The 11630-nt window shown below is 42.3% G+C and overlaps 1 protein-coding gene across 1 annotated transcript; it reads right to left on the bottom strand.

Moving 5' to 3' along the window:
* Nucleotides 1-1026: 1026 nt before the first annotated feature.
* Nucleotides 1027-11320, bottom strand: LOC115824194 (scavenger receptor cysteine-rich type 1 protein M130-like). Its single transcript, XM_030788300.1, has 14 exons — nt 11157-11320; nt 11023-11078; nt 9957-10271; nt 7772-8086; nt 7298-7625; nt 6783-7129; nt 6228-6530; nt 5909-5980; nt 5276-5590; nt 4021-4168; nt 2869-2964; nt 2538-2653; nt 1254-1316; nt 1027-1127 (listed from the first exon to the last, which is right to left on the bottom strand). The coding sequence occupies exons 1-14, from the start codon at nt 11318-11320 to the stop codon at nt 1027-1029; spliced, it is 2739 nt and encodes a 912-aa protein (XP_030644160.1).
* Nucleotides 11321-11630: the final 310 nt, after the last annotated feature.

The following is an 11630-nucleotide window of genomic DNA, read 5'->3' as shown; positions in this document are numbered from 1 at the left end:
GAAACACCAAGCTTATAGTTACACTTTATAAGTGTGCAGACAGAAAGTAAGACCCATCTGCTGCCATTGTGTTAAACACCCTCTAGTCCTTCATCAATGGTCAGGTTCTGACCGCAGTCTGTAAGCGTAAACCTGTAATCACAGGCTCTGGTCTATAACTGCACACCTGTATAGTGACCAGTGAGTGTAGGTCCAAGGTACAGTATGTGTTTCCAGTAAAATGGAGAGTGAGTGTATGGTTTCTCTATACACACAGCATGTAGTGAGAGTTCACAAAAACATTTCTCTGAAACTCACCTGCTAAACTGCCTTGAGTAGTGTCCACATCATCATAATCCTCTGGTGGGTCTTTCACAGCTGTCTCTGAAACAGTAATCAACACAGTCATTACTGACACCCCAAACTTAATGTCACAAACGCACTGAACATGGTTCATGGTTTCTTTTCTGGGCTGCATTTTTGTTAAGGAGGACATTTCCCACATTTAAACATGTAATAAAAATATAAAATTAATCATCCAGGAATTGTTAAACGTCTTGTATAATTCCAGTTCTGCTATTCCTAACATTACAGTAATTTGTCTATTGCTGAATGAAAGGGGCTCTCAGTGTAGACATGTGATCTGATTACAGTGTGACTGACAGAAGAGAGAGTGACCACATCATACAAGTCATAACTCACCAATCAAACTGCCTGGATCCTGCCCTGATGTGATGACATCATCATAGAACTCCAGCGAGATCTTTGTTCCAGTCAGCTCTAAACCAATCACAGAGATACATTGTTTTAAACATTGTCTGTTATATGAACATCACATGATATGGAAATATGAACATCTAGAGAAATCACCCATCACACTTCCAGACTTCCTCCCTACAGTGATGACATCATCATAGCGCTCTGGTGGAGCCTCTGTCACATTTTCCTCTGCATCAAAATACACAAACAAATTCCCCTCCATTCACAGCAGACACTGAACAGTAATGCAAATTTCAAAGTACAGGTGTTTGTATTAAGAAAACATTATCAATCTAAAAACAGAGACACACCCATCACACTGTCTGGGTTCTGTCCTGAAGTGATGACATCTTCATAGCTCTGTGGAGAGTCCAGTGTCAGCATCTCCTCTGAACCAGATAAAAGCAAAGAGACATCTGAATATTGACTCAAAACCACCTGTAAACAACATTTCCACACATCTGGTTAAACAGACAGTGGACGAGACTGTGAGATCCATCAATAAACACACTCACCTGTCAGGTCACTGGTAGTTTTCGCATCATCGTAATACTCAGCTTTTTCCTCTATCAAAGACACTGCAGGAACAGGATAAATGAATAAATAAATGCATGAATAAATACAATGCACTGCCACAAAACCTCTAGAGTAACACTTTTTACAGTGACACTGAATGGATCGAATAAGACATTGAATACCAGACTTGACTTTGTGTCAGTGGTCACGCTGGTGACTGTCACACTACGACACCTAATGAGCAACAGCGCAACAGACACACACAGGCGTGTCCTATACGGACATTTACAGAAAAGCACAAGCTTGGTCTTTTTTGGAGTAACAAAGAAGAATATTTATGCGTTTAGCAGATTTCATAATTTTTCACGTTCTTTGCTCTGACACGTTAAATAAATACTACTAAAACAAACGCTATTTGATGTCCTATCGGCAGTATGCTGTCAGACAGATTATGGTTGATCGCTGTGCACTCTTCGCTCGGCTGTGTAAGAGCATCAGTCAGTCTCAATGTTTTTTTTTTTTTAATGTCTTTAACAGACCAACGAAGTAATTATAGTCCCGTTCCGTCAAACGGCGGTCTGTTAGCTCAATTTAACCTCGCTTGCAACCCGCATTTGCTACGTTCTCCCCGCTTATTTCCTCCCACCTCGACACCTGTCAGATCAAACGATGACTGAATCTGAATCGACCGTTCTGCCGGTGAATCTCCGGAGTCCTTGCGTTTCTTTTAAACTGGCGATATTTGATGTTGGCAGGTAGCGATGTTGATGAGGCTTCCACCATGGTTAAATGAAACTCGTCCTCCGTCATTCTTTGAGCCGCTGTTCGCTACAGCGTGACTGAGTCTGTGCCAAATGGGCTGCATAAGCCAGGAGTGGAGACCACAATTTGCTTTTTTAAACTTGTGGTTTCAGTGCAGTCAACGGGCACGTATGCTGGTGCTGCTTTAAACGTTTTTATATTTAACCAAACGATACACAGTGTCTCATCTTCCTACCGTTTACGTTCAGCCTCCACGCACGTGTATTTCTAAAAGCGCAAACGGAATTTAAAACAGAAACTCTCCAGATTACACGGACTTTAAATGTTTGTTATTCATGCGAATTCTTTCGCCATTCGCTTTCATAAAAAGCAGCAGGAGGTAAAGAATAAGCAGCGAACGACTTTAATGGATTAAGTTCACACATCACATTATTGATTAACTGTCAGATGATCTGTGGTAGAGTGAGATAGTTATGGACTTCGTCGTAAGAGAGTAAGTGGAGACCATCTGGCCGTCATACCTGAGAGGAGCTCTTCTTCCCCCACATCCTCATAGCCAGAGTTCTGTTCCTCTGAGAGAGCACGACCTGTTATAAGAGAGCGGTACCGGAGTTCTGTTCCTCTGAGAGAGCACGACCTGTTATAAGAGAGCGGTACATTGGTCAAACACGGAATTAAAACACAAACACAAACGTGCTCTCGTTCTCCCGCTCTCTCTCACCTGCACGTCACACAAATTCCCTGCTGCCTACCCCCTTCCCCCTTTTGCTCTCAGACACGTTCTATGTCCCTCTACTTTAACTCTCCCCCTCCCCTCTCACACACTTGGGCACACACGCACATCCGCTGCACCTGTGACTCTCGTGGTGTTTGGTGCTGAGCTCTCTGGCTGGACAGGAGTAAAACCGTTTGGCTCCAAAGGCCTGGCAGATTCTTATCACCGGCAAACTTAGAGCGCACCAGTAAAAAATAATACGACCACAGTTGCACCACAGTAAATTTACAAACTTCATCTTCACGTCGCTCTTTGAGTTTTCCTTGCTGTTCACATGGCCAGTTTTTATTAACTCCCACCCCCGTGTCTCTCTCTCTCTCTCTCTCTCTCTCTCTCTGTCTCTCTCTGCTTCAAATGCACAGGCGATCACATAGCCTGCAGTCTAGGTCGTACATGTACTACAGAAGTGGCAGAATACTGAAAAAAATAATCTTGTCGACTACAAAAAAAACCCCCATTAATCATGACAGTCACAGTTGCGGGATTAGTAGAGTTTATATGTAATTAACGATGTGTTGTGTTGTAGATATCCTGTCTTTGAATTAAATTTTGAAAGACAACAGACAAATGTGCCTGAAATAATTTCCCTTGACTGAGTTACCTCGGTCCCCTTTTGCAGTTACCGAATGTTTTGTGCGTAAACGGCAGTCGACTTTTAATTTGATGTACTGCGGTGAGGACTATATTCGACCCGCGTTACAAAATAGTTTTCATTTTTTTTAAAGAGCAGCCTGTAACGTCTTTGAAATGAAACATGATCATGACGAAATCTTAAGCAGTCTATCTCTACATGGATGTCCAAAACCAAACTGATGTCTGTTTTAGTGTGTGGCGTTATAAACTGGGTGTCTCTGACGTGAGCTCTGCGTTAACGCAGTAACGAGAAGCATCGAGAATTTACGAGCATCATTCTGCAATTCATTTAGACAACATGTTTACATTTTTATTTGTAAAATCATTTATACAAACGAAACTGGCCAGTTTTTCCCACAACGAAACACAAGCAATCTGTCCCATCCCCTAATTCTATTCCTCTCGCTCAAGTGCAATCTGTAACACTCAAAGCTAAACCAATTTTCACCTTTTCCTTACTTTAATGGAGGAAGATAGCATATGTTTGTAAACTCACATTAACAAACAAATGCAGAAACTCTGTTTCACTCTCCCATCTCTCTCTCCCATCTCTCTCTCTCTCTCTCTCTCTCTCTCTCTCTCTCTCACTCTCTCACTCTTGTTCTTCATAGTAGCAGCTGTGCATCCCTGTAAAGAGACTCTCACCTCTCTGAACAGTGTTACTGCTTCTCTTAGTGAGGAATCTGTGGTCAATCTCCTCATAGACGGCATCAGGCAGAGTCATGTGTTTCCTCTTAGACAGAGCTGTGTGGGAGAAGACACACACACACACACACACACACACACACATAGACACACAAACAGGGTCATATTTCGCATTCAAAGGAACTTTATTTCTGCAGTTTTTCCTCAGTGTTTCTCCTACCTCTCCTCAGAGCTCTGTTCTGGTAAAACAGCACAAGCAGAAACACCAGCAGTAGCAGGAGCAGTGCTCCTAGAAGCAGGAACACCACTGAGGGAATGGACACACCAGTCTGTGACTGAGGCCGTGAAGGACTGGTCCTTCTGCTGGTGGTTACTGGAGACACACGGACAAAGAAATCAAATTCCAGGATATGATTTATAGTTATTGTAAACCATACACCAATACAAAAACACAAGTCAGATTAAATGAGACAAACAAACATGTAGGTAGTCATATTACCTAAAGATGCTGCAGAAGCAACTGATGACGTTATTCCCTCTAGAACAACACACACACACACATAAAAAGAGAGGGAGACAGAGAGAAATAGTGTGTTTATTTATCATATTGTGAGTGTAACAGGACATTTTGTCTTTAAATATTACAAGTCAGAAGCTGATAACTGTTTAAGGTTTGGGGCCCATAATGCTGATAATGTTTCATGAGAAGAAATGAGAAGATAAGAGTGTACCTGTGGAGGTTTGAGGATGAGCAGATGGATCTGTGAAAAGGTCAGAGTTCATTCATTCATCAGTGGTGGACCTGAACTTAACTCAGTGAATGTGATATCCACACATGGGAGATGTTTATTGCCATTTTAATGGATTAACAGTACAAATATATGACATTAATTATCAAATGATCACATGACAATCAGACCTAAATAATTATTTGAGGTATTTCAGTGACTGGGCCCTGTGCCAATTCTCTTCAATGCTCTGTTTCCTTGTGACCTTTCTCTCTTAAATGGCAGTTTTGATGAACACTCTAAAATCATTCATGTGATTTTTGTTCAGTATGACTTCAATACACTCAGTTCTGTTTGACACAAGGTTAAGGAGACATGTAAGAGTGTTGGGACAGGGCCCAGTCATTCAAATACTTCTGATAATTCTGTGACTCAGGTCTGATGACAGTAGCCATGGGAACCACTGTCTAACTCCTACCTGTACAGGTGACTCCTACGTCTTCCTTATGGGAGCAGTCAGTGTTGTTCTTCAGGGAGAGAGAACAGTCAGACAGGTGGATCTCACTTCCTCTGCACTCCACCCTGCTCAGCCACACAGCTCCCTCTCCACGCCCAAAGGCAGCATTCCCATCAGCCCTCAGTGCCGGCCCACAGCCCAGCTGTCTGCACACCACCTGAGCATCTCTAATGTCCCAGTCATCATCACAGACTGAGCCCCAGGTACCGTCATGATAAACCTCCAGCCTCCCAGAGCACTGGCCCTCTCCCTCCATCAGTCTGAGGGGTAGATGGTCTAGATCACAAACCATGGTTTAAACTAAAACATCTAACTAGCATAATATTAAATGAGGGTCCCAGTTTTTAAAAAAAAATGTGTGCATGCTAAATGTTTTTGATTGGTAAATAGCTTTACTTATTTGAGCCATTTTAGGGACTGGTGAGATGAAATTTGTAAATTGAATCTTCTCTTTGACAAAATGAAAAAATACATCCAAACATATGTTTAACAGAGTTTCAAATTTAAGACTGTGCTATTGTAGACCACTGACATACAAAGTTGACAAACATATGGGAGAGAAATATAATGTGAATGGGGGTTAGACATTGTCACCTGAACATGGTCTTTGATGTGGAGATGCTGCACATGGCAAAAGACTTCGGGCGACAGTTTTTTCCTCTGTGACTAAAGGAGAAATATGATGATTTTTAAATAATGGGTTATCGATTGTAGCTGTAATCACTTGTAACAGCACATTCTTTACCATTATCTTCATGCCACACAGTGAAATTATTTCATGATCTTCATCAGAGCTCAAACACAAACAATATTAGTAATGGAAACAGAACAACTGCATTGTAACTCAAAAAGCGTACTTCAGTAGTTAATCTTTCTTCCCCTGGGTTTGGTGAGAGAAGTGAAGGTCATTTACCTGAACAGGTGATTTTTGCCACTTCAAATGCATTACATTCATTCTGACCCCAGGGTGAAGACGGACAGTTCCATAGACTGATGTCGTGTTTGCGGCATTGTACACGGTCAAGCCAGTTTGGAGCTGAAGCCAGTCTTGGTGTGCTTGAGTCCACACTGCCACTCTTTCCACAGTTCAGCTCTTGACAGATTAAAGACACTGTGTCTGAGTCCATTTGGTTCATGCAGACATTACCCCAGGTTCCATTGTAAAAAACCTCCAGGTTCCCAGAGCAGCCTTCATTTAGTCTGATCTTTTTAAACTCTGAGGACAAAAACAGTATTTGAAGTCCACGTGGTTGAGTAACCTTGTCATGTGACTCCTAAAAAGTCTTTCACTCAAACAGGCAAAAATGGAAAAAAGGGGAAAAAGAATTTTAGGAAAATTTCATCAGTTTTCCTGTCATAACCAAGACTCAGCAATGTTTATAATAAAAAGATGCATTTATTCAAACCGATTACCTCAATCTCATACAGCTTGAGTGTGTGATATTGATGATGGATTTTAGCTGAATACCTGAACACAGCACTCCCACATCCTCCTTGTGTCCACAGTCATGTCGGCCCCATCCCTCTGACGGACAGCTCCACAGGGACGTCTCATTCCCCAGGCAGTCCACCTTATCCAGCCAAATGGGTCCAGTTTCAGGACCAAACCAGGCTGGAACCGCCCCAATGAGGGCCTCTCCACACTGGAGCTGTCTGCACACCACCTGGGCATCCTTCATATCCCAGGAGTCATCACACACTGTTCCCCATGAGCCTTTGTGGAAAACCTCCAGACGCCCTGCACACTCACTCCCAGAACCCACCAGTCTGAGGGACCTGTGACCTGAATTAAAGCATGAGTAAGATATGGTCAACCTCTAAACTCAGGAATTCATTTACCAACTTTTAACAGAATATTGAATCACATGAGTTTAAACAACTGTCCAAAGGCATTGTGATTGGTCTGACAATAGAGGAGAATGCCTCTGTACTTGTGAAAATTAGAGGCCAGTTCAAATGACCAAACCTACAGTCATGTAATACTCACCAGAGCAGATGAGTGACAGCTGTGAACTGGAATTGCAGTTTGTCATTTGTGGTGAGCTGCAGTTTCCCAGATGAGTTTCAGGCCCAGAGCACTGGAAACCAGTCAGACACTCATCACTGTCCCCTGGACTAGACCCAGAGGAGCCACTGAAGTCTACCACAGAGCCACAGTCCAGCTGTCTGCAGACCACAGAGGCTTCAGACAAACTCCAGGAGTCCAGGAGAACTCTCCTCCAGGCCTGATGGAAATAAACCTCCACCTCTCCCTCACACTCCCTCTCTCCAGTCAGCCGCACCCATCCAGCATCAGCAGACATAGAGGAACCTGAAGAAAAGAGTTCAATTTTACCAAAAGCATCCTCTGTATGAATCAGTTATTAAAGAATCAAAGTACCTGAATGATGATTATTCTGAGTTTCTGCAGCATTCAGTCATAAAGTGTATGTAACTGTGTCCCTCATATAAACTGACCAGAGCAGATGACTCCAGCACCCTGCCTATGAGAGCATGCAGCTCGACTCCATGAAGAGATGACACATGCTGAGAGGTGTGTCTCGTTGCCCTGGCAATCAAATACATCAGCCCGTACCGGGCCACTGCCCTCCCCAAACCAGTCCACTCCCACTACAGCCATGGCACTCCCACAATTCAGCTGTCGACAGAGGACGTTGGAAGCTCTGATATCCCACGATGCATCGCAGACTGTTCCCCACTCACTGAGGTACTGCAGCTCCACTCGACCAGAGCAGGAGTCAGAGCTGTTCACCAGTCTGAAGTCTGTGTATCCTGTTTACACAAGACAAACAGTGTTGTTTACATGTTTACATGAAGCAGAAAGGGGCAGGGTAATTGACTTAACAGAGACTCACTCACAAAAGACAGGTCAATAATTTTTTAATTACCAGTGCATTTTATGCCCCCGTCATTGTCATGGGAACAGTTCTGTCTCTGTGAAGATGATGTTGGACAGAAGTAAATCTCAGATCCGTTGCCTCTACACTGAATCTCCTCTGACCACACCTCACCCTCCCCTTTACCAAAAGCAGCAGCTCCCAGCACCTCTACAGAACCCCACAGCCCAGCTCTCTACACACCACCTCTGCATCCTGCTGGTCAAAGGCAGCATCACACACCGTCATCCATTTATTTCCACGAAACAGCTCCACTCTCCCAGAGCACAGACTAGAACCACCAGCTAGTCTGGTCCCCTGACCTGTCAATTAAACAGTGGTTTATTTCACAAATGTGCTTTTATGAAAATATACATTTGAAAAAAAAAGAAAGAGACTTATATTTCTATTTTTTGAATAGAACATTAGATATGTTTTATGAGTGAAGATTTGACTAAATAAAATAAATAAAATACTGATTCTGAGGAAAGTGACATGTTCTGTTGGAGTATGTATTTTTCCTGTGAGATTTTTATTCTTTTCTTTTTGTCCATCAGTGACATTAAAATTATTCTGATTATACAGTAGTATAATCAGCAGTACTATACAGTTATAAAAATGAGCTACAGTAAAATCATTTAAATGAAACATTCAGTAGGATAAAAGGAGAAAGAGAGAGAGAATGAGGAGTGTGAAGTTCAGGAACAGAATAGACTATTGGAGAATGAAGTCTCAGAGATTTGGATCAGTGACGTAGACATTATGATTTGGACACAATAAATGACCAGTGTGTCTGAATGATTTAAAAACTAAAGCTCTGACATGTAAAGACAAATCTAAAAAATAAGTTGATTTACAGATAGACCTTTCAACAAATCAGCAGTAATAATCAGTACTATTGAATGAAAAACTGAATCTGAATTGTAAAAACAATATATTGTCTCTTTGCCTCAACATGGTCACTGCTCTTCTTATATATGTAAACACAACCTGATCTCCATCAAATAAAAACAGTCACCTCCACACAGGTAAAACTAACACCCCCTCCCCCCAACACAGATACACACACACATACGCACACATACATTCACACTCACAAACACTGAACACTGCAGTAGATTATTGTGATTACTGTGGTTTAGTAAAGCCTACCTGAACAGATGACTCCAGCATCATGCCTATGATCACAGTATGAAATTGCCTTTTCCTCTGACTGACAAGTCTTCAAGGCAGATTCAAACCCTCTACACTCTACTAACGCCATCACAATTGGTCCTGATCCTGGTCCAAAATAATCATAGTTGAAATAACGTACAGCCTCCCCACATCCCAGCTCTCCACACACCACTGCAGCATCACTCATATCCCAGCTAAGGCCACACACTGTGCCCCACTGTCCTTTATGAAGAACCTCCACTCTCCCAGCACAGCGACTACCACCATTCACCAGCCTCACACTGCCTGTAGAGGAGAGAGAGAGAGGAGAGGGAGAGAGAGAGAGAGAGAGAGATTGCTATGCTAAACTTTTTGCATGCTGTTCGCATATAGAGTGTTTTATACACGATTACACATTACACAACAGAAAATGTAGCAGTGATTTAGTTCCAACAGACAAAATGGACGTGCATATTATGTCTCATTACATTCTTTGGTTTTTCACATCTTGCTTTGTCATCTGTCCAATCTGGACGTTTAGAATATTTAATAACTACACAATATGTTACATTCACTACTGTCTTAAGGACAAGTCAATAACCCATAATTACCAGTGCATTTCAGTCCCACATTGTTGTCATGAGAACAGTTGTGTCTCTGTGAAGATGATGTTGGACAGAAGGAAATCTCAGATTCGTTGCCTCTACACTGAATCTCCTCTGACCACACCTCACCCTCCCCTTTACCAAAAGCAGCAGCTCCCAGCACCTCTACAGGAACCCCACAGCCCAGCTCTCTACACACCACCTCTGCATCCTGCTGGTCAAAGGCAGCATCACACACCGTCATCCAGTTATTTCCACGAAACAGCTCCACTCTCCCAGAGCACGGGTTAGGACCATTGGATAGTCTAGGTTTCATATGACCTGTGGAAAACAAAATTGAACTCACATTGAATATTTTTGGTTGAGATTAGCGTGTTTGTCTGGTCCATAAGTATGTGAAAAATATTTATATTTTAGCACAGCAATATTAAAATTTCATATTTAAATTATTGTTGAGTAAAACATGCAGTTGTCATTTGGGATGAGTTCTTCAGATAGTTGTGTTTTTTATTGTACTACAATTAACTTGATTTCTGTTTTAATCTCTGTGAAGTTTACCGACTGCCCTTGAACATTATTCAAAAACAAACAAGTTAGTACATCCTAAGCCAATACACAGCTGCAAACAAAACAAAGCCACGGCCTACAGAGCTACACACACACACACACACACACACACACACACACACAGATTGAGCCCAGTCAGACCCTTTGCACAAATAAGCATTCAGAATGTTACTAGTTGCTGACAGGTGGAGACTTAAATTAATCATTATCACACAAGGAAAATATCAACAAAAATACATATTCTTTAAAAAGACCACCATTGGTCTGCAATGGGAGAGAGGTACGAGAAAGCTTTTGTAAATGTACACCATTTTAAATACAGGAGAGAATACAGCACCAAATATTCTGCTGAACATGTAGGACATACCATGTACCAAGTACAAATAAGAGTAATAAGGAGAACATTAGGGGTTTTTATTAAGATAAAATAAGAATTAACAAATAAATGTTGAATGATTAGTTCAGTAAAATAACATCATTGCATGGTCTCATGTTGTTGACATACCTGAACAGATGACACCAGCTTCCCGCTGATTATTACAAACATATTTATCAAATTTGCTCTCGTCATACTCGCAGATTTTCCCTTTATCCCAGTAACCATGGCAATGAGCGCTGAATAATGAAAACCCTTTGTACCACTCTTCATCCTCTCCACAGTTTTCCAGTGTAGACTCTAATCCACTGCAGTTCACTGCACTCCTCCACAATCGCCCTGATCCTGGTCCAAAATGAGAACTGTTCAGCGCCTCTACAGCCTCCCCACAGTCCAGCTCTCTACACACCACTGCAGCATCTCTCATATCCCAGTCAGAATGACACACTGTGCCCCACTGTCCTTCATGAAGAAACTCCACTCTCCCAGCACAGTGACTACCACCATTCACCAGCCTCACTCTGCCTGTAGAGGAGAGGGAGAGAGAGAGAGAGAGAGAGAGAGGGAGAGAGAGAGACAGAGACAGAGACAGAGAGAGGGGGGGGGGGAGTTTAAATGTTGAGATTCAAGTTTTCCAAAAGCCAGTAGACTTAAAAGTGGTGGGGTCATTGCTCTCTCTCTCTCTCTCTCTCTCTCTCTCTCTCTCTCTCTCTCTAAGAGACCAAGCAGCATCTTCC

This window comes from Chanos chanos, chromosome 11, assembly GCF_902362185.1.
Source record: "Chanos chanos chromosome 11, fChaCha1.1, whole genome shotgun sequence".
NCBI lineage: Eukaryota > Metazoa > Chordata > Actinopteri > Gonorynchiformes > Chanidae > Chanos > Chanos chanos.
This window is presented reverse-complemented; position numbering and strand designations above follow the sequence as displayed.

Bases quoted from the DNA above. Each gene is read 5' to 3' on its own strand.
- LOC115824194 (XM_030788300.1), bottom strand. From the start codon at position 11,320: ATGAGAGATGCTGCAGTGGTGTGTAGAGAGCTGGACTGTGGGGAGGCT. The intron at 4,169-5,275 runs GTAGGAGTTAGA...TCTCCCACACAG, and splicing joins CGTAGGAGTCACCTGTACAG to CTCTGTCTAAGAGGAAACAC. The intron at 1,317-2,537 runs GTATGACGGCCA...CTGTTCCTGCAG, and splicing joins GGAAGAAGAGCTCCTCTCAG to TGTCTTTGATAGAGGAAAAA.